The sequence below is a fragment of the Phyllobates terribilis genome, unplaced genomic scaffold (genome assembly GCF_046119375.1).
Source record: "Phyllobates terribilis strain yellow unplaced genomic scaffold, ASM4611937v1 Scaffold_7__3_contigs__length_470593459, whole genome shotgun sequence".
NCBI classification, from domain to species: domain Eukaryota; kingdom Metazoa; phylum Chordata; class Amphibia; order Anura; family Dendrobatidae; genus Phyllobates; species Phyllobates terribilis.
In genome coordinates, this window is record NW_027362767.1 from 151,650,286 (window position 1) to 151,675,909 (window position 25,624).

Sequence of the window (25,624 nt, forward strand, 5' to 3'; positions counted from 1 at the left end):
CGTTGCGTAAGGTCCTGGAAGGAACCCAGCAGACGCCGACGTCACAGGAGCGCGACGGAAGGTCCTCAGCCCTGACGATCCACTGCGGAGCCGCGGCCTATGGAAGAGGATCATCGCAAGGTAGGCCACGGTCCACTAGGGGGGAGGAGGATGTCGGATACGGAGGAGAGCTTCACTGCCACAGCCACCGCCAGCACCACCGCTGCTGCGGTCATGCCTTTCACCATGCCCTACATCCCGGGGGCAGCCTGGCTACCCCAGTACTCAGGGGAGTCACATACCCTAAATGACTTCAGAGAAAGGCTGGATAGCCTCTTCCAGGTGTACCCCCTCACAGAAGAGCAAAAAGTGAGTATCTTGGTGGCTCAATTAACAGGGGCAGCCCAAAGGGAGGTAAAGTCCTGGCCACTTGGGAGGAGGAGGACTGTCGCAGAGATACTAGCCCGGCTGAAGGACACCTTTGATACCCGTACCTCAGCCGAGATCAAGCTTAGATTCTACGGGTGCAAGCAGCGAGCACATGAGAATATAAGGGACTATGCGCTAAACCTACAAGAGGCCCTGAGAGCCATTAAGCAGGCCGACCCTGACGGCGTGGGAAACGAAGACAAACTGTTGACTGAACAATTTATAGAGGGTCTACATTGTAATGCCCACCGAACCCAGTTGCGGGCCATGGCCTTACAGGACCCTCATCTGGACTTTGCACAGTTCAAGGACAGAGCCATCTGGGTGTTCCGAGAACCGGCACCAGGTGGCGCTGTGACCCACAAACGCCCTGCTACCACTTACCACCAGGAGACGGCGCCCTTGTCGGCAGGGCCTGTGGGAGCTGATGCGCAGGCTTTAAACAATGACCCGGCTACAGACCTGCACCATCAGGTCCAAGAGCTAACTAAAAGCGTTGCCGCGCTAACCCGAACTGTGCAGTCCTTACAGGTTTCTACTCCAGGGAAGATCCAGCTGGCATCCGGACCGGAGGATATCCCGTGGCGCCGACCAAGGAGGACCCCACCGGCCAGAGGAAGACCCAGCGACCGATACAACGAGGACGGACAACCCATCTGCCGCCGCTGCAATCAACCCGGACATATGGCAAGGTACTGTCCTTTAAACTGGCACAACCTGGGGTAGAGGGCCAACCCCTAGGAATAAGATCACCAGGCCCATCGAACTGGCGTGACAAATACGTGGGAGGACGTCCAGTCTTGCCTGTGGTACTGGATGGCATTCCTATGAGTGCCCTACTTGACACCGGGTCACAGGTCACCACCATCCCGTACGTGCTCTTCAAGCAGTACTGGAATGACTCGGATATAACCCGCTACCCAGACGACGACTTGAGTATCATCGCCAGCAATGGTCAGCCCGTGCCACAGATCGGATTTAAAGAGATGACCATTAAAATCGGTAAAGTCGAACTGGCAGCACAGGGACTGATCATTGTAGACATTGACAAGCGCAAGAGTCACCCAAAGATAACTCTAGGAACTAATGTGATTGAAAATTGTCTTGCAGAGGTGATTCTCATTTTACAGCAGGTTGCCAAGAACGCCAGCTCCGGTCAGCAGCGGGTGCTCCAAAAAGAGATCCGGGCACTGATGCGACGGCAACAAGTGGAACTCTCCGGTGGTGAGATAGGTAGCGTGAGAATGTGTGACCCGTTCCCTATTGCCATGCCCCCAAAAAGTGAGATGATGATTTGGTGCCGGGCAGCTATTGGTCTCAGAGGTAGAGACTACCAAGCAATGGTAGAACCCGTCTACTCAGACAGTAGGCCCACCATTTTGACAGCACGGGGGGTGGTTGATGTACGCCATGGGAGGGTGCCCGTTCGCATAATAAATATCGGGAAGAGGGAAGTGTACCTGCCCCGGTATGCTACGCTAGCCAAATTGTATACCATCAACCAAAATTCTGTACAGTCCGTGGAACCCTTGCCTCCATCTCATCCAGAGGAAGGTAACGGCTCTAAGCAACAAATGGAGGACTGGTGTCAGCAACTGCATTTGGGTACTGACTCCACTCCCTCACACCAGAAACAGGGAGTCTATCGGGTGGTTCGAGAGTACGAGAGAGTGTTTAGTAAACACCCGCTAGACTTCGGGCGAGTAAAGGGGGTAGAACACCACATCCCCACGGGAGACCATCCTCCCATAAAGGAGAGATACCGACCCGTACCCCCTGCACACTACCAACACGCCAAGGGGATGCTTAGAGACATGAAGGAGGCTGGGGTAATCAGGGATAGCTGTAGCCCCTGGGCAGCTCCACTAGTCTTGGTTAAAAAGAAAGACAACACTATGAGAATGTGTGTAGATTACCGGAAAATCAACCGTATCACACACAAAGATGCGTACCCCTTACCAAGGATAGAGGAGTCTTTGGCTGCTTTAAAATCTGCTAACTTCTTCTCCACTTTGGATCTCACTAGCGGGTACTGGCAGGTTCCTGTAGCAGAGGCGGACCGGGAGAAGACCGCATTCACCACCCCGATGGGACTTAGCGAGTTTACCTGCATGCCGTTCGGACTCTGCAACGCACCAGGAACCTTCCAACGATTGATGGAATGCTGTCTGGGACACCGGAACTTTGAGACGGTCCTGCTGTACCTGGACGATGTTATAGTTTATTCCAAAACCTACGAGGACCACCTGAAACACCTGGCGGAGGTGTTTGAAGCCCTGGCAAACTACGGTCTGAAGGTGAAACCGTCGAAGTGTCACCTGCTAAAACCAAAAGTGCAGTACCTGGGACACGTGGTGAGTGCTGACGGAGTGGCCCCCGACCCTGATAAGATCACCGCGATTAAGGAATGGCCAAGACCCTCCAGCGTAAAGGAAGTGCGGCAGTTCCTCGGGTTGGTAGGCTACTACCGAAGATTCATTCCCGGTTTCACCAAAAAGGCAGCTCCTATGCAGGACCTCCTGATAGGCCAGTCCAGGAAGGCCAAGAACCAGAAGCCGCCCTTCAGATGGGAGAAGCTGGAAGAAGAGTCCTTCCGCCAGCTGAAGATGGCCCTCACGGGGGATGAAATCCTGGCGTACCCTGATTACAGCCAGCCCTTTATCCTCTACACCGACGCAAGTAACATCGGGCTGGGAGCCGTACTGTCCCAGATCCAGCAGGGGAGAGAACGGGTAATTGCTTACGCCAGCCAAAAACTGCGACCCACCGAAAGAAACCCTGAGAATTACAGCTCATTCAAGCTAGAGTTCCTGGCAGTGGTGTGGGCAGTCACCGAACGCTTTAAGCACTACCTCGCCTCTTCCCGGTTCACCGTGTACACGGATAACAACCCGTTGACACACCTGGACACTGCAAGACTCGGTGCCCTGGAGCAGAGATGGATGGCCCGCCTGTCCAACTATGAGTTCACGATCAAATACCGGGCAGGACGCTCCAATACCAACGCGGATGCCTTGTCCAGAATGCCAAACCTACCGGACGTAGGGGAAGATCCAGGAAAGGGAAGAGATGGTCAGTACTGTACTCGGAGACTTCCCTCGGTCTTGGACACAAGTAAATGGCGCTGTTGTGGTACCCGTCCTCACCTTCCTCCAGCCAGCATCCCAAGTGCCTACGGAAAAACAGGTAGAGCTGGAAGAGCAACCGGTCCAGGAGGCAGAAGACCCCACACAAGCAGACCAGGAGAATCGACCCTCTGCTTATAGTGAGCCTGCCGTGCCCCTAGTGAGCCAAAGAGTCCGTAGACAGCTGCCCAGCTTACCTTTGACAGCTCCTACACCCTGTAGCTCAGGACCGGTCAGTAAGCTCCGTAGGTCTACTAGGGCCACTAGAGGCCAGTTGCCCGTACGTTGGAGGATCTAAAGTGTTCAGACTGTTTTATTGGTATTTACCTGTTTACTGTTGCTTGTAAATAATTATGTTTTTTCTAGTTATTTTATAGGTGTCTTTTGTGGATTAACCGGAACTCTGTTGTATATATGTTTGGAGCGTAACCCAGGAACGGACTAAAGACTGTTAAAGACTCGGGGCAGAACAGACCCCTACCTGGTTACGGCTCCCTGTTCTTTGGTGAAATGGACACCCTTTTTGCTTCAAAAATTGCACCCGGTTGCGGACACGCCGTGACCACCCTAATGTGTTTTTCCTTATTGTATTGTTCCTGTTTATACCCTGTTATGTTTTCAAAAATATGTTTAGTCCCGGAGTACTAAATTTTACTAGGGGGGAATGTGGAACCCCAGGGTTCTGGTTACCACAGTAATAGCAATATTACGTCTGTGAGCAGGTGGGAGGTCTCCTGGTCAGGAATCCTAAGCATGCAACATCTCCTGCCCAGTCCTGGGAGGGGAAGAACTTCCCCTATATAAACTGGGGCTGAGGCGGGGTTAGGGAGAAGAAGAGGAGTCCCAGACAGAGACACAGTCTGGTCTGGAGTGGAGCTGATACAGGGAGAGCAAGATCAGGAGCTCTGTGGGAGCAGTGATAAAAGGGGTCAGAGACTGGAAGCTGTAGAGCTCGTCCTGACTGAAGAGATCTCACCGGACACGGAGTCCGAGGCTGTGGGGACTGAGCCATACCCAGCAGCAGAAACCGACTGGCAGGGGTTTCAGGTCCTCTGGCCAAGAAACCCGAAGGCACGGTCACACGCAAGGGACCAGCACCGCTGTCGTGGAGCGGAGGCTACCAGAAGGCCCCCCAGTCACCGGCCATACGGGTGAGCACCACACGGTACACTCAGGGACGTGGGCTACTTTTACCCGCTTCTAGCAAGGTAGCCAGGAAGAGTACAATTAGTGGGGAGGCCTACAACTCCGCCTGGCCAGGGGAGATCCTATCTGCTCACGGACTGACCAGGCCCTGATCGCTAGCCAGTACTCCCGGGAGGGTCTACCTTTGCCACCAGTAAAGACCCTGAACTACACCGCACCGTCTCTGAGTGGTTCCTGGTGCCTGCGAGCAATTCTACTATCCCCATCATCCACGTCCGCTGCCCTGAGGCCATACCCCTCCCGTTGGGGGTTATACTATCCACGCTGCACAACCGTACCACCGGCCTCAGCGGTCTGCCCTGCAGCGGCGGTTTCATAACCGCATTCAACGTGTGGCGTAGTCGAACACTATAACGTCTTATACTAAACTCCGCCGCTTAGTTTGACACCCTGGGCACGGACCGGGTCACCGCCACGAGGACTACTATCCCCAGCAGATCTGGCTCCGGGTATCCCCCTGCGCAGCAGAAGCAGCACAGGCCCAGGGGGCGCCTCAAGTACACTATGGCTGGCACAGTATGAGATGATGGGTACACTATGGCTGGCACAGTATGAGATGATGAGTACACTATGGCTGGCACAGTATGAGATGATGAGTACACTATGGCTGGCACAGTTTGAGATGATGAGTACACTATGGCTGGCACAGTTTGAGATGATGAGTACACTATGTCTGGCAGTTTATGAGATGAGGATACACTATTGAAGGCATTAAACCTACAGATTTCCTTCGGAGAGGTAAAACTTTGGGAAGCACATGGGTCACTGGTGTAATGGTGAGGGGCAGATGACTTACGGTAGACTTGAAGCTGGTACTGAGCTGTACGCATTTCTCCATTGAGGAGCTTTATACTGGCGCTGTACATCCCGTTGTCTTCCTGCTGCAGATTTATTATAATTAATGAGCCGTCCGGGTCACTCGCGAGCTTTCCCCTGTATGTGCTCGTTACATTGATGGGTTTATGTGGTCCTGTTGATGCGATGCGATTATGACCATAAATCCAGGTGATATCATTTATGTTCTGTTCAGGCACTTTTAGAGTTACATTGTTGCCATTCACCTCAGTTACATTTGTCGTCTTGACGTCTATAAAGGAGTATTAAAAAACAAGGGAGAGAAGAAAAGGCTTTCAGGTCACCAACCAAAATGACACCTGTACCGCCCAGGTCAGGGCCGCAAGCATTAGTAATACGAAGAAGAAAATCTCCAGCGATGGATACTCAGGTAAATAAAACCTTCAGTTTATTAGGAGAAAATAAAAAATCCATATCGCAGACAGACCAATTCATATAGGACCTAAAAAAAAACAATGCGTTTCGGCGTATAGCCTTAGTCATTATATAAAAGGAATGAATGTAGAACGGCTTTAAACACACCTGGATTCTGGTCACAAGTATGTATAGCATCCAATCATAGGAAATTGTAATTCCAACATATTAAATTAAAAACAAAAGAATATCCAATAACAATGAGAATACAAATAAGGCAAAGAAAGAGAATCTGCTTAGAAGAATTACAGAAACTACTAGCAGAGGGCTTATCCCTAAGGGCAATAGATACAAAGTATCAGAAGATCCATATGTGGAATGTCCCATTACTCCTATTTATCACTCATTACTAGTGTTGAGCATTCCGATACTGAAATATCGGGTATCGGCCGATATTCGCGGTATCGGAATTCCGATACTTAATTCCGATACTTTTGCAATATCGTATACCGGAATCGGAAGTTCCCATAATGCAATGAGACATTTTCATTTTATTCAGCCAATGAGGATCCTAAGAAGTTAGGGATAGGACGCTGTTGTTCTGAGGGACAGTTTTAGCTACCTATTTGCTCTATACTGCTTTACCCAAGCTACTTTCTAAATCACTGTGCCTTGCAGTGCTAGTGCACAGTTCCCTGTGCTGTTCACCGCTGTCTGCAAGGTCTGTGTGTGTGAGTGCAGCTCACCCTGTAGTGTGTGCTTCAGCCAAGTCTGGTTGTAGTGCACTCAGTGTGTGTCACTGCCTCATACATTGTCCTTTTTTGCCAATTCATAATTTTTCCTGATATCTCCTATTAGTGTGGTGGTTCCATCTATATTCAGCTAAATTGGTTCCAAACACACTATATAGGAGTAGATAGAGACATTTTTTTCCGTCTTGCAGCGCTAGTGCACAGTGCTCTGCATCTGTACTGTTCACCGCTGTCTGCAAGGTCTGATATGTGAGTGCAGCTCACCCTGTAGTGTGTGCTTCAGCCACGTCTGGTTGTAGTGCACTCAGTGTGTGTCACTGCCTCATATATTGTCCTTTATTGCCAATTCATAATTTTTCCTGATATCTCCTATTAGTGTGGTGGTTCCATCCGTATTCAGCTAAATTGATTCCAAACACACTATATAGGAGTAGATAGAGGAGCCTTTCTGCAGCCTTGGGCCCTGCAGCCCCAGCCAGATTAGTATTAGCCTATTTTTTGCAGCCTCATCTATTGCATTGTAGGTTACCTTCCTACATTGTAATAGCTACAAAAAGTTTGTGATACTATCGTTATTACATCTTTAGGCACATCTGACGCGCCCCCTGGGACATATTCCTTTTTGAGGGGAATACCCGGCACCGGATCAGATGGGGGGTTGTAGTCTCCGAGCGGCTGTGACCCGGCCCCGTGCCCAGGGCGTCAAGCTCAGTGTTATGTGGCAGTCCTACAGATGTTATTAAGAGTTCTTTTGTGTCGACTACGCCACCCGTTGTGATGCGGTCACTGTGGCCGCCGCTGCAGCAGGGTCCGCTGAGGCTGATAGTGCAGGTGCAGCTTGAGATGGGATAACCCCCAACGGGTGGGGTATAGCCTCAGGGGGAACAGGTGCAGAGGATGGGGGTTGTGGTGGTGCAGTGCAGACGGCAGTGAAGACAGAGTCGGGTTGTGCAGTTAAGGGTGTTTACTTACTGCAGATGTTGTACTGGTCACTCCAGCTCCGAGTGACCACCCGAGCCGTGCTGCGTCCACCAGGTCCTGGATCCAGCCAACCCCCAAACAAGTCCGGAGCGTGGCCCTGAGCTTTCCTTCTGTCCCGTTCACTGGCCGTCCCCACCAGTGATCCACCTAGGTCCAGCTCCCTCGGGCCTTCTGTTGGGACACCCTTGGCCCTGGGTTCCCTGACCCTTCATGTGGTGTGCCTTCGGGGTGGATGTGGTGGGTGACCGTGGCACACGCTGCCCACGGTCTCCGGTCTCTGGCTGGGGAATGTTTTTACCCCCACCAGCTTGGGTTCCGGTACCCTGATGCCGACTCTTCACCCGGGGTTTTAATTTGGGATCTTAGAGTCCTGTTCTTCTGTGCCTCTGGGTCTCTCTCTTCTCCTCTCTCACTCTGGGTCTTTCCTTCTCCTCTGCTCCTGACTTGTTCTCTGCATCTGACCCTGATCCTAGTTGGTGCCCACCTTATATATCCCTCTATGTGTGAGCTCAGGTGACCAGCACCCAATGAGCTCCTATCTTTACCCAGGCTGCTCCCCCTATCTGCCCCTACACTACTTGGGATGTACCACCCCCCTCCCACTCCAGCCAGGAACAGACTCGGTCGTACCTGCACATTTCTAAGTGGGAGTACCGTCGGTCTGCTCCTCGGAAATGGGATGTGTGTAGTGCATGCAGCCTACCGAGCTCAGTTCCACACTCCTTCCTTACCCGGGAGTGGAATATCACACCTCTGGGTTGAGGTGCAATACCCCTGTAGCAGCCGAATCCTCAGGGTGCTACACATCCAGTGTCTTTTTGTGACAAAAAAAAACCTAAATAAAGTTCACCAAACACTCCACTTTACAGTTGTGTAGGCCACATTAGCTCATATTAAAGTCTAGTCCACACTTTATAAAATTAGTGTTTCTTATACCTGGTAGCAGCTGTTCAGGAATAAGCACACTAAGCCCTTAGTACTTTTCTGCCTATCTTTATCAGTCTACCAAGATGAAGAAGGCAGGGAGTAAGGCATGTGGTCGTGGGCGTGGGCGTGGAGTTTCTGCAGGGAGAGGACGTGAGGATTCTGTGCCTGCAGGGAGAGGACGTGGGGATTCTGTGCCTGCTGCGGGCACCAGTGACTCAGCATCCCCCAGTTTTACCAGGGAACAGTCCTTTATGCGCAGCTTTGTAGGAGCTAGCCGTACCCCACTGCTGCGCGAGGACCAAATTGAAGCCGTTGTCGGATGGATGGCAGCTAACGCATCGACTTCAATTAGTTCCAGATCCTCTCAGGTCCTGAGCACTGAAGAGCACCCATCTGTCTCTTCACCACCTGCCAAATTGCCCAGGCAGTCAGAGAGCCCTGGACAGGAGCCATCTCTACTTCTGTTCTCTGAATCTCTTGGCTTGGAAAGAGGGGGCCAGCCAAGCAGAATTCGAGAATTTGAAGAAGAGGTAGTATGCAGTGATGCGCAACCGTTTTGTCTCTCTGAATCTGAAGAGGCGGGTTGGCCAGTGCCTATGGTCAGCAGCACACCTCAGTACGCATCTGATGATGAGACTCAGGTGCCACTTTCTGGTGCGTACTGTGCTGTCGAGACTACCCAGGAGAAGCAGTTGTTTGAAGAGGGTGGTGTAGATGATGAGGTCCTTGACCCATCATGGCGTGAGGGACAGGAAGGTGGTGGGAGCAGCTCTGAGGAAGAGATTCCCCGAACGGCCCAAAAAGGAAGGAGAGGGAGGGGGCAGACTTGGTTGCCTGTAGCCTCCACTTCGGCACCCATTAGGAGCATGGCTCTTCCAAAATCCAAAGCGGGCGCTCCCAAGACTTGCAGTGCCTGGTCCTTTTTTGACACAGTTGCTGATGACATTTGCTTTGTCAAATGCAAGCTGTGTAATCAGAAGGTGAAAAGAGGGAAAAGTGTCAGCAACCTCAATACCACAAATATGTGGAAACATGTGCGGACCAAGCACGTGGTGGAGTTACACAAACACACTGAAGACCTAGGCCAACCTACAGCGCCACCTACCACCTCTTCAGCTCGTGTTGTAGCCTCTTCCTCCAGCTCACACACAGCTGGTTCGGCTTCCTCACAGGATCGCCATGGAAGAATCTCTGGCACTGTTGTACAGAGACACAGTGTAATTCCACCCACAGCACCACTTTCCCAGTCATCCTCACACTCCCAGGCCAGTCTACAGCCATCGTTAGCACAGGCATGGGAGAAAAGGCGCCCATACTCGGCAAACCACCCCCGAGCACAGGCTCTGAATGCTGGCATTGCTAAACTACTGGCCCTTGAAATGCTATCATTCAGGCTGGTGGAGACTGACACATTCCGTAACTTTATGGCTTTGGCAGTCCCACAATACAACGTGCCCAGCCGCTTTTATTTCAGCAGGCAAGCCGTCCCTGCCCTGCAACATCATGTGGAGGGAAAAATTAAACATGCGCTACAAAACGCCGTCAGTAGCAAGGTCCACCTGACCACCGATGTGTGGACCAGTAAGCATGGACAGGGACGATAACTTTCCCTCACTGCCCATTGGGTAAATGTTGTGGAGCCGGGTACAGATCTTGAGAGTGGCGCTGTACGTGTTCTGCCAACTCCAAGGATTGCAGGAATCCAGTCTGTACACATTGACTACTCCTTATACTCCAGTTCCTCTGAATCAGCGCTGCAGGAGCCGTCACGGTCTACCTCCACATCGACCCGTGAACGGTTACCTGTTATGATGTTATGATGACCGATATGAGCACAGCCGTGGCCAAACGTCAACAGGCCGTATTAAAATTAATTTCTTTGGGGAATCGAAGCCACACAGCGCAGGAGCTCTGGAATGCCATCAAGCAGCAGAGTGACGTGTGGTTTGTGCCAGCGAATCTCCAGCCAGGCATGGTAGTGTGTGACAATGGCCGAAATCTGGTGGCAGCTCTGGGCCTAGGCAACCTCACTCACATCCCATGTCTGGCACATGTGCTCAACTTGGTCGTGCAGAGTTTTTTGAGGGACTATCCGGATCTTGATGCACTGCTTCACAAGGTCCGCATAGAGTGCGCTCACTTGCGGCGTTCCAGCAATGCAAGATCACGCATTGCAGCTCTGCAGCGCCGATTATGTCTTCCGGAACATCGCATCATATGTGACCTACCCACCAGGTGGAATTCAACGTTACATATGTTGGAGAGGTTGTGTGAGCAGCAGGCAGCAGTAATGGAGTACCAGCTGCAGCAGGCGCAAACAAGTCGCAGTGCGCGCCGTTCACACTTCACCACCACTGAGTGGGCCTCTATGAAGGACATTTGCCACGTTTTGCGTGCCTTCGATTATTCCACGCGGATGGCGAGTGCAGATGATGCACTAGTCAGCATGACTATCCCCCTTATCTCAATTGCAAAAAGAACTTCGGCACTCCATACATGAAAATATAAGAAATATTGTATCTGGACTTCATTTTTCAAAGTGACATTAGTCCAGATACAATATTTCTTATATTTTCATGTATGGAGTGCCGAAGTTCTTTTTGCAATTGAGATTACTTTTTTCTTCAGAGCACCCGAACAGACCAGTGAGCGACCCCTCTCTTTTTTCTATTAATCATTTTTGGGATCCCGCTCCTGGAGCATTGCAGCAGGTACGTGTTCACACTATTAGAAGTTTGACAGCCTTTTTTCTGACCATGTGTCCCTCCCATTCAGTCACAGGTGGTTTTAACTAGCTCTACCAGCCCATACATTGTAGGTTAAAAGCCCAAGCAGAGACATATTGTCCATACAGGCTTACAGCCCAAGAGTGGCATATCCAGTGGTAGTGTAGCGTAGTTTCCCATCATACGAAGGTGACCTTGTCGTGGTTGATGGGCACACATAAATTGGCCAAATTATGCGCAAAAAACCTTCATTTTTCAAAGTGACATTAGTCCAGATACAATATTTCTTATATTTTCATGTATGGAGTGCCGAAGTTCTTTTTGCAATTGAGATTACTCTTTTCTTCAGAGCACCCGAACAGACCAGTGAGCGACCCCTCTCTTTTTTCTATTAATCATTTTTGGGATCCCGCTCCTGGAACATTGCAGCAGGTACGTGTTCACACTATTAGAAGTTTGACAGCCTTTTTTCTGACCATGTGTCCCTCCCATTCAGTCACAGGTGGTTTTAACTAGCTCTACCAGCCCATACATTGTAGGTTAAAAGCCCAAGCAGAGACATATTGTCCATACAGGCTTACAGCCCAAGAGTGGCATATCCAGTGGTAGTGTAGCGTAGTTTCCCATCATACGAAGGTGACCTTGTCGTGGTTGATGGGCACACATAAATTGGCCAAATTATGCGCAAAAAACCTTCATTTTTCAAAGTGACATTAGTCCAGATACAATATTTCTTATATTTTCATGTATGGAGTGCCGAAGTTCTTTTTGCAATTGAGATTACTTTTTTCTTCAGAGCACCCGAACAGACCAGTGAGCGACCCCTCTCTTTTTTCTATCCCCCTTATCTGCCTGCTTGAAAAAACACTGCAAGCACTAAGGGACGAGGTTTTGGAAGAGGTGGAGGATGAGGAGTCACAAATGCCATCTGCTTCTCTACAGTCTGCGCAACGTGGTTCCTCACAAAGGCCTAGGCAGGGGACACTTTGTGAGGAGGATGAGGAGGAGTCAATGGATGAGGAAGACATCTGTCCAGAGGAGGGAGGTACACAATGCTCTAGTAGTCAGTATCTAGAGCGAGGGTGGGGTGATGCAGAGCAGGCAGAGATCACGCCTCAAGCAGGGGACAGCGTTTCTTGGCCAGTTGGCAGTCTGCAGCACATGGTTGATTTCATGCTGCAGTGCCTGAGAAACGACCGCCGCATCGCCCACATTCTCAACACGGCTGATTATTGGGTGTCCACCCTCCTAGATCCTCGCTACCGGGACAACTTACAAAGCCTCATAACACCGTTGAACCGGGAGCGTAAAATGCGGGAGTACCAAGACGCACTGGTGCATTCCATCATGTTCTCCATTCCAACCGAGAGCAGTGCTGCTATTGCTTTACAAAGCAGCTCAGTGCGTCGAGGCAGTGGAGGAAGCTCTGCACAAAGAGGGAGCAGAAGCAGCGCCTCAGCACAAGGCAAGACCAGTATGGCCGAAATGTGGCAAAGTTTTGTGTCCCCGCCGCCACAAATGTCTACACCATCACAGACGGCTCCAGTCAGCAGGAGGCAACGTTTCCGTCAGATGGTGACAGACTACATGTCTTGCCCTCTTAGTGTACTCCCAGACGGCTCTTCTCCCTTCAAGTTTTGGGTCTGTAAGCTGGATACATGGCCAGAGCTTAGTCAGTATGCACTGGAGGTGCTAGCTTGCCCTGCTGCTAGTGTATTATCGGAACGCGTCTTTAGTGCCGCAGGTGGTGTACTAACAGACCGTCGCATGCGACTATCCTCCGATAACGTTGACCGGCTTACTTTTCTCAAAATGAACAAGGCCTGGATCTCTCATGAATTTGCCAGTCCTCTTCCAGAATAAATAATTGGTTGGCAACAGTATCCAGGTCTCCTGTTCTGTTCATGTTTCTACCACCTGAACTGTAATCCCTGAGCTCCAACACCGCCAGTTGGCGCTCGGAAGTGCCGTCTACACAGTCAACACTTCCTGCCGTGTTATTGGGGTTCAGTAACGTCAGCTGTTCCCCTGCTGTGCGGACGGCAATTTCTCCTGCTCTGTCCACATCCACTGTACTACTGATTTAAAACCTCCTCCAAATACACCTCTGGCTCCTCTGTTTTCAGTATTATCCCTGAGCTCCAACACCGCCAGTTGGCGCTCGGAAGTGCCGTCTGCACAGTCAACACTTGCTACCATGTTATTGGGGTTCAGTAACGTCAGCTGTTCCCCTGCTGTGCGGACGGCAATTTCTCCTGCTCTGTCCACATTCTCACTACTACAGATTTTAAAGTTGCTCCAATTACACCTCTGGCTCCTCTGTTTTCAGTATTATCCCTGAGCTCCAACACCGCCAGTTGGCGCTCGGAAGTGCCGTCTGCACAGTCAACACTTGCTGCCGTGTTATTGGGGTTCGGTAACGTCAGCTGTTCCCCTGCTGTGTTCACGGCAATTTCTCCTGCTCTGTCCATATTCACTGTGCTACTTATTTAAAACTTGCTCCAATTACACCTCTGGCTCCTCTCTATGTTTATTCTTATCCCAGGGCTCCAGCACCGCCAGTTGGCGCTCGGAAGTGCCGTCTGCACAGTCAACACTTGCTGCCGTGTTATTGGGGTTCGGTAACGTCAGCTGTTCCCCTGCTGTGCGGACGGCAATTTCTCCTGCTCTGTCCATATTCACTGTGCTACTTATTTAAAACTTGCTCCAATTACACCTCTGGCTCATCTCTATTTTTATTCTTATCCCAGGACTCCAGCACCGCCAGTTGGCGCTCGGAAGTGCCGTCTGCACAGTCAACACTTGCTGCCGTGTTATTGGGGTTCGGTAACGTCAGCTGTTCCCCTGCTGTGCGGACGGCAATTTCTCCTGCTCTGTCCATATTCACTGTGCTACTTATTTAAAACTTGCTCCAATTACACCTCTGGCTCATCTCTATTTTTATTCTTATCCCTGGGCTCCAGCACCGCCAGTTGGCGCTCGGAAGTGCCGTCTGCACAGTCAACACTTGCTGCCGTGTTATTGGGGTTCGGTAACGTCAGCTGTTCCCCTGCTGTGTTCACGGCAATTTCTCCTGCTCTGTCCATATTCACTGTGCTACTTATTTAAAACTTGCTCCAATTACACCTCTGGCTCCTCTGTTTTCAGTATTATCCCTGAGCTCCAACACCGCCAGTTGGCGCACGGAAGTGCCATCTGCACAGTCAACACTTGCTGCCGTGTTATTGGGGTTCAGTAACGTCAGCTGTTCCCCTGCTGTGCGGACGGCAATTTCTCCTGCTTTGTCCACATCCACTGTACTACACATTTTAAAGTTGCTCCAATTACACCTCTGGCTCCTCTGTTTTCATTCTTAGCCCTGGGCTCCAACACCACCAGTTGGCGCTCGGAAGTGCCGTCTGCACAGTCAACACTTGCTGCGGTGTTATTGGGGTTCGGTACCGTCAGCTGTTCCCCTGCTGTGTTCACGGCAATTTCTCCTGCTCTGTCCATATTCACTGTGCTACTTATTTAAAACTTGCTCCAATTACACCTCTGGCTCCTCTCTATTTTTATTCTTATCCCTGGGCTCCAGCACCGCCAGTTGGCGCTCGGAAGTGCCGTCTGCAGTCAACACTTGCTACTGTAGCACCCTGAGGATTCGGCTGCTACAGGGGTATTGCACCTCAACCCAGAGGTGTGATATTCCACTCCCGGGTAAGGATGGAGTGTGGAGCTGAGCTCAGAAGGCTGCATGCACTACACACATCCCATTTCCGGAGGGCAGACCAACGGTACTCCCACTTAGAAATGTGCAGGTACGACCGAGTCTGTCCTTGGCTGGAGTGGGAGGGGGGTGGTACATCCCAGTAGTGTAGGGGCAGATAGGGGGAGCAGCCTGGGTAAAGTTAGGAGCTCATTGGGTGCTGGTCACCTGAGCTCACACATAGAGGGAGTATATAAGGTGGGAACCATCTAAGATCAGGGTCAGTCAGTCAGTCTGTGAGAAGTCAGCCTGTTGTAGTGAAGACTTTGCAGAGCAGTGGAAGAAAGCAGAGGAGCAGAGCAGCCCCAGGCCCAGAGTGAGAGAGGAGAGAACGAAAGACCCAGAGGGGGAGAAAGAAGGAACTCTGAGAGCCCAAATACAACCACAGGGTGAAGAGTTGGCAACAGGGTACCGGATCCCAAACTGGTGGGGGCTACAGCATACCTCAGCCAGAGACCGGAGGCCGTGGGCAGCATCTGCCACGGCCACCCACCAAATCCACCCGGAAGGCAGACCACGCATAGGGTCAGGGAACCCAGAGGCAAGGGTTCGCCAACAAGAGGCCCGAGGGAGCCGGACATAGGTGGATCCCTGGTGGGGAAGGCCAGAGACGAGGACAGGACAGAAAGGGAGCTCAGAACCACGCTCCAGAACTACTTGGGGGTTGGCCGAGTCCAGGACCTGGTGGACGCAGCACGGCTCGGGTGGTCACTCAAGGCCGGAGTGACCAGTACAAGAACAGCAGTAAGTAAAGAACCCTGAACTGCACAACCCGACTCTGACTCTCATTACCATCTTCCCTGCACTTCCACAACCACCATCCTCTGCACCTGACCCCCTGAGGCTATACCCCTCCCGTTGGGGGTTATACTACCTAAGCTGCACAAACACCATCAGCCTCAGTGGACCCTGCTGCAGCGGCGGCCGAAGTGACCGCAATTCAACGGGTGGCGTAGTCGACATAAAGAACTTTAGTAACATCAGTAAGGACTGCCACACACTGAGCTTGACACCCTGGGCACGGACCGGGTCACAGCCACTCGGAGACTACAACCCCCATCTGATCCGGCTCCGGGTATCCCCAACAACACTGGCCCAGGGGGCGCGTCAACTTTGGCGTAGTCGGCAGGATAACGTGCCCGCAACAACCGGGTACTGCGTGCCTGAAGAAAAGTACATCGTTACCTTAAAAAGAAGTCTCCTGCCGGTTCCGGAGGGTCCCCGCCATCGGACCCCATCACAGGTCGTTTCCCGCCGGTTGTCCGCCATTTGCAGCTTTTTCCCGCCATCCATGGAGTTTCCCGCCACTGGGAGACGATTCCCGCCATTTCCAAAGATTTCCCGCCTTGGAAGAGCGGACGCCATTATGGGCGTGCCAGAGGGTGGCGAGAGGCCACCTCCCATCGTGGGCCAGGTCGAAGAATGGCGCCAAAAGCGGAAACCGCCCCCACCAACAGAGACTGTGATGCTGGAAGTGTCCATCAGCGTAAGAGAACTGCCCCTGGAACTGAAGTTGCCCCGGGACCACCCTAGATGTGGGCGGAGACAGAACAAGAGAACAAAGATGGGTGTCGCCTGGAGCAGTCTGGAGAGAGCGCACCCGGAGACAAGACGTCTGGAAGAGAGTCCAGAGAAAGCACACCCGGAGATGGAGGGAGAGCCAGGCAGCACCGACCCAGCGGTCAGGAGCCTGATGCGGGCCGCCACTCCAGGCAGCACCGACCCAGTGGTCAGGAGCCTGTTGCAGGTCGCCACTCCAGAAGGCCTGCTGGAGATCCTAACACAGCTCCCCCGAGACCGGGAGTGTGCACAGACTGCGCTGGAGGGCCTCGCACGGAGGATGGCCCGGGTGCAGCGAGAGACGTTAGCAGAATGGAGCCGTGAGATGGCCCAGCAGACAAGAACCCGTCAGCGGAGCACGCCACCCGAGACGAGGAGACAGACCGCCTCTGAGGATGGCGCAGGAGGACTGAAGGCCGGAGACGGCGCCGAGAAGGGAGCCGAACGAAAGGAGGCAGGTAAAGGGGACGTCTCTACCCCAAACCGGGAAACCGCGTACCTGCCCCAGCTCCCCGTCGCAGAGCCCGAAGTATCCCCTGCCGTGCCCGTCGCTGCAACGTCACCGCCGCAGACTAGGCCTCAAACGGGAGCCGCGACCCCTGTGACGTCACACGCCTCGACCCCGAGCGTGACCAAGCAGGAAGTACCATCGGCCTGGTCGCAAGGCCTAGTACCCCCGGGCGCCGCAATACCAACAGCGCCCCCTACCTCCGCGGAGCCACCGGCCTGGTCGCAGGGCCAAGTAACACAGGGCGCCGCCGTCCTTACGGTGCCCTTTACTTTCAAAGTGCCCCAAGCCTGGTCGCAAGGCTTGGGCAACCCGGGCGCCGCTACCATCACAGCGCCCGTAACATCAAGAGTGCCGCACCTGGGTGAAAACCTGTTCGCCCAGCATACGTGCCCGGATGGGCAGCCCTTCGTATGGCCCCAGGAATACATCCAGCTGGAGCTGCAAAAAGCAAGGGCCATGTGCGAACCCCTGATCCCGGCTCCAAAGCCCATAAAGAGGATCTCGCCCCCGCTAGAAGAGACCCAGTTTGAGTGGGACCCCACCAGAGAAGACCTTATGGGGTTCACTCAGGAGACTCGGGCAGCCGCAGCGGAGCGTGCAGAGTGCTGCCGCCAGCAGCTCGAGGTCTTTAAGAGGGAGCGGAGAGAGAGGCGGGTCCGGGAACAACAAGCCCAAATAAGGAGCGCGGAGCAGAAGAGCCGGACCAGGAGAAACCCCCGTGCAGCGCATGGTCCCCGTACCATCGGGACTGTGATAAAGTTCAATCTGCAGCATGGGTGGGGTTTCATCAGGGATCACCGCACCCTAGGCGACGTCTTCGTGACCAGGAGAGACGTTGAGTCCCACCTACCGGAGGGACACAGAGGTCGTGACCTGTATTTATTGGACGAGGTCACCTTCACCCGGCACAAGTGTGCCAAAGGACCCTACGCCCTCCATGTGCATCGCCTGACGGAGGAGGAGCTGCGGTGTGAGGAGGAGCAAGAGGACCCGGACGGGTCTGAACCAGAACCTGGAACCAATCACAAAGAAAGAGCAGGAGGACGCCGTCGTTGAGTACGGTAGTATAGAGACTGTATATAGTTGCCCGTCGGGGCACAGTGAACCGTTGCTGCTAATATAGTCCCCGTTGGGACCAGAGAACTGAACTGTTAACCCGTGTGTCCCTATTCCCACTGACCGAGGACTGAGAACGGTCAATCCTCCCTAATACCTGGCCGAGGACTGAGAGCGGCCATATCCCCTTGTATATAGTTGCGCTTCCTAAAGCGCCCCCTACTGGTTTTATGGGAAACCGTGTTTCTTCAAGAGACAGTCGCACTTTACCCGGTCACAAGTTGCACCGTGACCGGAGGAACCAGAAGACAAGAATGTTTTTATGAAAAGTTTATATGAAAAGTTTATGCTGATATATATGATGTTTTATATGTTTTATATGTTTATGTTTATGAAAAAAAAAAAAATGTATGTTTTGGATGTTTTATATCTTACAGCCCGAGGACGTGCTGTGATTTACCAGGGGGGAATGTAGCACCCTGAGGATTCGGCTGCTACAGGGGTATTGCACCTCAACCCAGAGGTGTGATATTCCACTCCCGGGTAAGGATGGAGTGTGGAGCTGAGCTCAGAAGGCTGCATGCACTACACACATCCCATTTCCGGAGGGCAGACCAACGGTACTCCCACTTAGAAATGTGCAGGTACGACCGAGTCTGTCCTTGGCTGGAGTGGGAGGGGGGTGGTACATCCCAGTAGTGTAGGGGCAGATAGGGGGAGCAGCCTGGGTAAAGTTAGGAGCTCATTGGGTGCTGGTCACCTGAGCTCACACATAGAGGGAGTATATAAGGTGGGAACCATCTAAGATCAGGGTCAGTCAGTCAGTCTGTGAGAAGTCAGCCTGTTGTAGTGAAGACTTTGCAGAGCAGTGGAAGAAAGCAGAGGAGCAGAGCAGCCCCAGGCCCAGAGTGAGAGAGGAGAGAATGAAAGACCCAGAGGGGGAGAAAGAAGGAACTCTGAGAGCCCAAATACAACCACAGGGTGAAGAGTTGGCAACAGGGTACCGGATCCCAAACTGGTGGGGGCTACAGCATACCTCAGCCAGAGACCGGAGGCCGTGGGCAGCATCTGCCACGGCCACCCACCAAATCCACCCGGAAGGCAGACCACGCATAGGGTCAGGGAACCCAGAGGCAAGGGTTCGCCAACAAGAGGCCCGAGGGAGCCGGACATAGGTGGATCCCTGGTGGGGAAGGCCAGAGACGAGGACAGGACAGAAAGGGAGCTCAGAACCACGCTCCAGAACTACTTGGGGGTTGGCCGAGTCCAGGACCTGGTGGACGCAGCACGGCTCGGGTGGTCACTCAAGGCCGGAGTGACCAGTACAAGAACAGCAGTAAGTAAAGAACCCTGAACTGCACAACCCGACTCTGACTCTCATTACCATCTTCCCTGCACTTCCACAACCACCATCCTCTGCACCTGACCCCCTGAGGCTATACCCCTCCCGTTGGGGGTTATACTACCTAAGCTGCACAAACACCATCAGCCTCAGTGGACCCTGCTGCAGTGGCGGCCGAAGTGACCGCAATTCAACGGGTGGCGTAGTCGACATAAAGAACTTTAGTAACATCAGTAAGGACTGCCACACACTGAGCTTGACACCCTGGGCACGGACCGGGTCACAGCCACTCGGAGACTACAACCCCCATCTGATCCGGCTCCGGGTATCCCCAACAACACTGGCCCAGGGGGCGCGTCACTACCATGTTATTGGGGTTCAGTAACGTCAGCTGTTCCCCTGCTGTGCGGACGGCAATTTCTCCTGCTCTGTCCACATCCACTGTACTACTGATTTAAAACTTCCTCCAAATACACCTCTGGCTCCTCTGTTTTCAGTATTATCCCTGAGCTCCAACACCGCCAGTTGGCGCTCGGAAGTGCCGTCTGCACAGTCAACACTTGCTACGGTGTTATTGGGGTTCAGTAACGTCAGCTGTTCCCCTGCTGTGCGGACGGCAATTTCTCCTGCTTTGTCCACATCCACTGTACTACACATTTTAAAGTTGCTCCAATTACACCTCTGGCTCCTCTGTTTTCATTCTTATCCCTGGGCTCCAGCACCGCCAGTTGGCGCTCGGAAGTGCCGTCTACACAGTCAACACTTGCTGCGGTGTTATTGGGGTTCGGTAACGTCAGCTGTTCCCCTGCTGTGTTTACGGCAATTTCTCCTGCTCTGTCCATATTCACTGTGCTACTTATTTAAAACTTGCTCCAATTACACCTCTGGCTCCTCCGTTTTTAGTATTTACCCTGGGCTCCAATACCGCTAGTTGCTGCTCAGAAGTGCCGTCTGCACAGTCAACGCTTGCTCCAGTGTTATTGGGGTTCAGTAACGTCAGCTGATCCCCAGCTGTGTGTCCGGCAAATTCTCCTGCTTTGTCCACATCCACTGCACTACGGATTTAAAACCTCCTCCAAATACACCTCTGGCTCCTCTGTTTTTAGTATTTACCCTGGGCTCCAGCACCGCCAGCTGGTTCTCGGCAGTTCCATTGGCTCTTGTACCTTCTGCTACCCATCCGGGTTCCAGTACCGTCAGCTGGTCCTCGGTAGTTCCATTTGCTCTTGTATCTTCTGCTACCCATCCGGGTTCCAGTACCGTCAGCTGGTTCTCGGCAGTGTCTTTAGCACGGGTACTCCCTCCTGCCCAGCCTGGTTCCAACACGCCAGCTGTTTCCGGGTAGTGTCAACGTCACTTTGCCTCCAATGCGTTGTCCTGTCGTGTTGCGGTCGGGTTAGCCGACTCTATGGTGCCTGCAGTTTAGGTGACTCCTATGTGGGCTGCGGGATCTGGCAATGAAGGCTGGTTCCATAGTGCCAATAGGACAAGCACCCCCTGTAGGACTGTGGGTTTTGGTAACTGCGGCCGGCTCGCGGCCTTGAACTTTTTTTTACATGGGTACCTTCTGCTACCCATCTGGGTTCCAGTACCGTCAGCTGGTTCTCGGCAGTGCCTTTGGATTAGGTGCCTCCTTCTCGGTATCCAAGTTCCACCAACGTCTGCTGGTCCTTGGTAGTGCTTTCTGGCACAGGTACCTCCTGCTTAGTAACCGAGTTCCAGTAACATCAGCTGGTCCTCGGTAGTTCCATTGGCTCTTGTACCTTCTGCTACCCATCCGGGTTCCAGTACCGTCAGCTGGTCCTCGGTAGTTCCTCAGCTTTCTTGTACCTTCTGCTACATTTCCAAGTTCAAGCTTTTTGAAATGGTTCTTGGTAATCACTCTGGATCTCCCTGACGAGGACCCTGAAGACGAGGACCCTGAAGACCAACCCTAAGAAGACGAGGACCCCGAAGACAATGACCCTGAAGACAAGGACCCTGAAGACCACCCCGAAGAAGACGAGGACCCTGAAGACCACCCCGAAGAAGACGAGGACCCTGAAGACCACCCCGAAGAAGACGAGGACCCTGAAGACCACCCGAAGAAGACGAGGACCCCGAAGACGAGGACCCAGAAGACCAACCCGAAGAAGACGAGGACCCCGAAGACGAGGACCCCCGAAGACGACGACCCTGAAGACCACCCCGAAGAAGACCAAGAAGATGACCCTGAAGAAGTTGACCAAGAAGACAAAGAAGAGAAGACAAGCACCAAGATACAGAAGAACAAGAGACAGAAAACCAAGAAGCAGAAATACAAGAAGCTGCAGAACAAAAAGCGGAAGAACATTAAGCATAAGACTAAAAATCAGAGCAAAAGATAATATCTAAATTATAAGCAGAAGATGACTAAGCAGTGTATGGGGGTGAGTCCGTTCCTCCTCGTGGTGCCCCTGGAAAAGACCTGCTGCTGCAGGCCAAACTGAACGCGGACAAATACTGTTGTAAATCTTTTGTGACGGGCAGAACGAAAGGTGTAATGTTCAACCTTTTATAGATAACAACTACAGGAATGCCTGTCACAAATAAGAATATGATGAAGAAGAAGAATATGAAGAAGATGAAGAAGTAGAATATGAAGAATGTAAAAAAAAGAATAATACGAAGAAGGTGAAGAAGAAGAAGGTGAAGAAGAAGTGGATGAAAAAGATGCTGAGGATGATGAAGGAGAAAGTGTGGGAGAAGTAAAAAAGAAGGTGAAGAGCATGGAAGTAGTGAAACATAAATATCTGACAAAATATAAAAATACTTAACATAGTTAATATTTCCGTAACTCAGAACATAATAAAAAAATAGTAATTCCTGCTATTCCATTTGACTGGGCTAAACCTCTATGCCTTTATTGTCTCCCCCACCTCCCCCAATACATTCTACATTATTCTTAGTTGTTTTCCTTCATGTAGAAATAACCTACAAGGAAAGAAAGGGTTTATTTTAATTCCGATATTTATGTCCCAGTGACTTGCATTGGTTTCCGGTATCGGAATCGGCGATATCCGATACTTTTTCGGTATCGGTCCGATCCAATCCGATCCGATATTTCCCGATATCGGAAGGTATCGCTCAACACTACTCATTACCGAAAAGCCACAAAGATAGATTTTTCCACCACCATTTAGACCTATTATAGCGGGTATTGGGTCTTTAGGTGAAAGGTTGGGAGCCTGGGTGGAATATTATCTTCAACCTTTAGTCCATAATTTACCAGGCTATATTACAGACTTTAAGGCTTTTGTTTATATGTTTGGCAATTTTGAATGGAAGTCTTCATACAATTGGTTAAGATGTGATGTGGTTGGTTTGTAGCCATCTATACCACATAATGTCGCCATCCAATGCCTTTCATATTTTCTAAAAAAAACACAGCACATATCCAACATATATTCAGGATATTCTCATTTCAGCAGTTAAATTTTTACTCACACACAATTATTTTTCTTTGAATAAAATGTTTGTTTTTTTCTCCCAGAAACAGGGTGTGAGTATGGGGGCTAAATTTTACCCTTCTTTAGCAAATATATTGTTATGGGGGTCTGGGAAGAGAAATTTCTACTTGGTGATTCCAATCCATTTCCTACCAGTATTATAAGGTATGGTCGTTTTATTGATGACCTGCTATTGATATGGGATGATGCATCTGAAAAAGTGTCTCTTTTTCTTACTTGTATTAACCATAATCCATATAATCTTAAATTTACCAATTTTTCTGATCCTAACAATATTTTTTTTTTGGGGATGTTTCACTAAATGGTAATCCCTCTTCCAAAAGGGTTGCTTCCAACTCTATACTCAAAGCACCGTCCTGCCATCCCTCACATATTATTACAATTATTCCAGTGGGAGAACTAATCTGTACTAAACGTAATTGTTCACACCAGCTGGATTACACTATAGAATATGAGAAAGTGAAACTCAGATTAAGAAACAGGGGTCATTCCAACTGGACCCTTAACTAAGCTGAAAATACGGCTGCAGGTATAGAAAGAAAACCTTTTCACCAATACCAAAAGCATTGCGAAAATCCATACAAAACACAACATTTTTCCATTATTTTTTCTTTTCAAATCAGTCCACAATGTAATGAGTCTGAATGCCAACACCCTGTCCTAGGCAGTGGTGGCAGCAGCTCCAGCTGGCATGCCCATCACCCAGATCATCAGCTGGCACAGGCTCCCTCCACCCCAGACCACCACAGACCACCGCTCTATACATGACTGACAATAACATGATAATAAATCACAGAACTCACATCTGGCACAAAGAAGAATCGTGAAGCTCCAGAGTAAAAGCATTGTGGTCACCGCCGCTGTCCGACAGTCACATATGGGGAGACGCGTCAGAAAGCGAAGGAGAAGGAAGTGAACGTCTGAGTCTGACACTTCATCACCATCATCATCATCATCATCATGAGAATACACTTTCCTAATTTCACTATCACATATATGTGTATCTACGGTATGTATAACTTATATCAGCTGTACATACATGTATAATTATATATAGGAGATTCCCAGGTTATACCAGCTGTACATATATAATTATATACAGGAGATGCCCAGGTTATATCAGCTGTACATACATGTATAATTATAAACAGAGGATGCCCAGATTATACCAGCTGTACATATATAATTATATAGAGGAGATGCCCAAGTTATACCAGCTGTACATATATAATTATATACAAGAGATGCCCAGGTTATACCAGCTGTACATATATAATTATATACAGGAGATGCCCAGGTTATACCAGCTGTACATATATAATTATATACAGGAGATGCGCAGGTTATACCAGCTGTACATATATCATTATATAAAGGAGATGCCCAGGTTATACCAGCTGTACATATATAATTATATACAGGAGATGCCCAGGTTATACCAGCTGTACATATATCATTATATAAAGGAGATGCCCAGGTTATACCAGCTGTACATATATAATTATATACAAGAGATGCCCAGGTTATACCAGCTGTACATATATCATTATATAAAGGAGATGACCTGGTTATACCAGCTGTACATATATAATAATATGCAGGAAATGCCCAGGTTATACTAGCTGTACATATATCATTATATAAAGGAGATGCCCAGGTTATACCAGCTGTACATATATAATTATATACAGGAGATGCCCAGGTTATACCAGCTGTACATATATCATTATATAAAGGAGATGCCCAGGTTATACCAGCTGTACATATATAATTATATACAAGAGATGCCCAGGTTATACCAGCTGTACATATATCATTATATAAAGGAGATGCTCAGGTTATACCAGCTGTACATATATAATTATATACAGGAGATGCGCAGGTTATACCAGCTGTACATATATAATTATATACAGGAGATACCCAGGTTATACCAGCTGTACATATATAATTATATACAGGAGATACCCAGGTTATACCAGCTGTACATATAGAATTATATACAGGAGATGTCCAGGTTATACCAGCTATACATATATAATTATATACAGGAGATGCACAGGTTATACCAGCTGTACATATATAATTATATACAGGAGATGCGCAGGTTATACCAGCTGTACATATATAATTATATACAGGAGATGCCCAGGTTATACCAGCTTTACATATATAATTATATACAGGAGATGCCCAGGTTATACCAGCTGTACATATATAATTATATACAGGAGATGCCAGGTTATACCAGCTGTACATATATAATTATATACAGGAGATGTCCAGGTTATACCAGCTGTACATATATAATTATATACAAGAGATGCCCAGGTTATACCAGCTGTACATATACAGGTGCTTCTCACTAAATTAAAATATCATCAAAAAGTTAATTTATTTCAGCTCTTCAATACAAAAAGTGAAACTCCTATATTATATAGAGTCATTACACACAGAGTGATCTATTATATAGAGTCATTACACAGAGGGATCTATTATATAGAGTCATTACACACAGAGGGATCTATTATATAGAGTCATTACACACAGAGGGATCTATTATATAGAGTCATTACACGCAGAGGGAT

General features: G+C 50.2%; 1 protein-coding gene across 1 annotated transcript in view; it reads right to left on the reverse strand.

Annotated features, from left to right (window-relative positions):
* The window catches only part of LOC141152989 (uncharacterized), a 92,168-nt gene extending 68,216 nt beyond the window's left edge, over positions 1-23,952 (reverse strand). The window contains exons 1-2 of the mRNA XM_073637647.1: positions 23,840-23,952; positions 5,536-5,826 (exon numbers count right to left, since the gene is read on the reverse strand). Of these exons, the coding sequence (XP_073493748.1) occupies positions 5,536-5,826; positions 23,840-23,882 (334 nt within the window). The 5' untranslated portion in view covers positions 23,883-23,952. The remainder of the gene's footprint in view (positions 1-5,535; positions 5,827-23,839) is intronic.
* Positions 23,953-25,624: the final 1,672 nt, after the last annotated feature.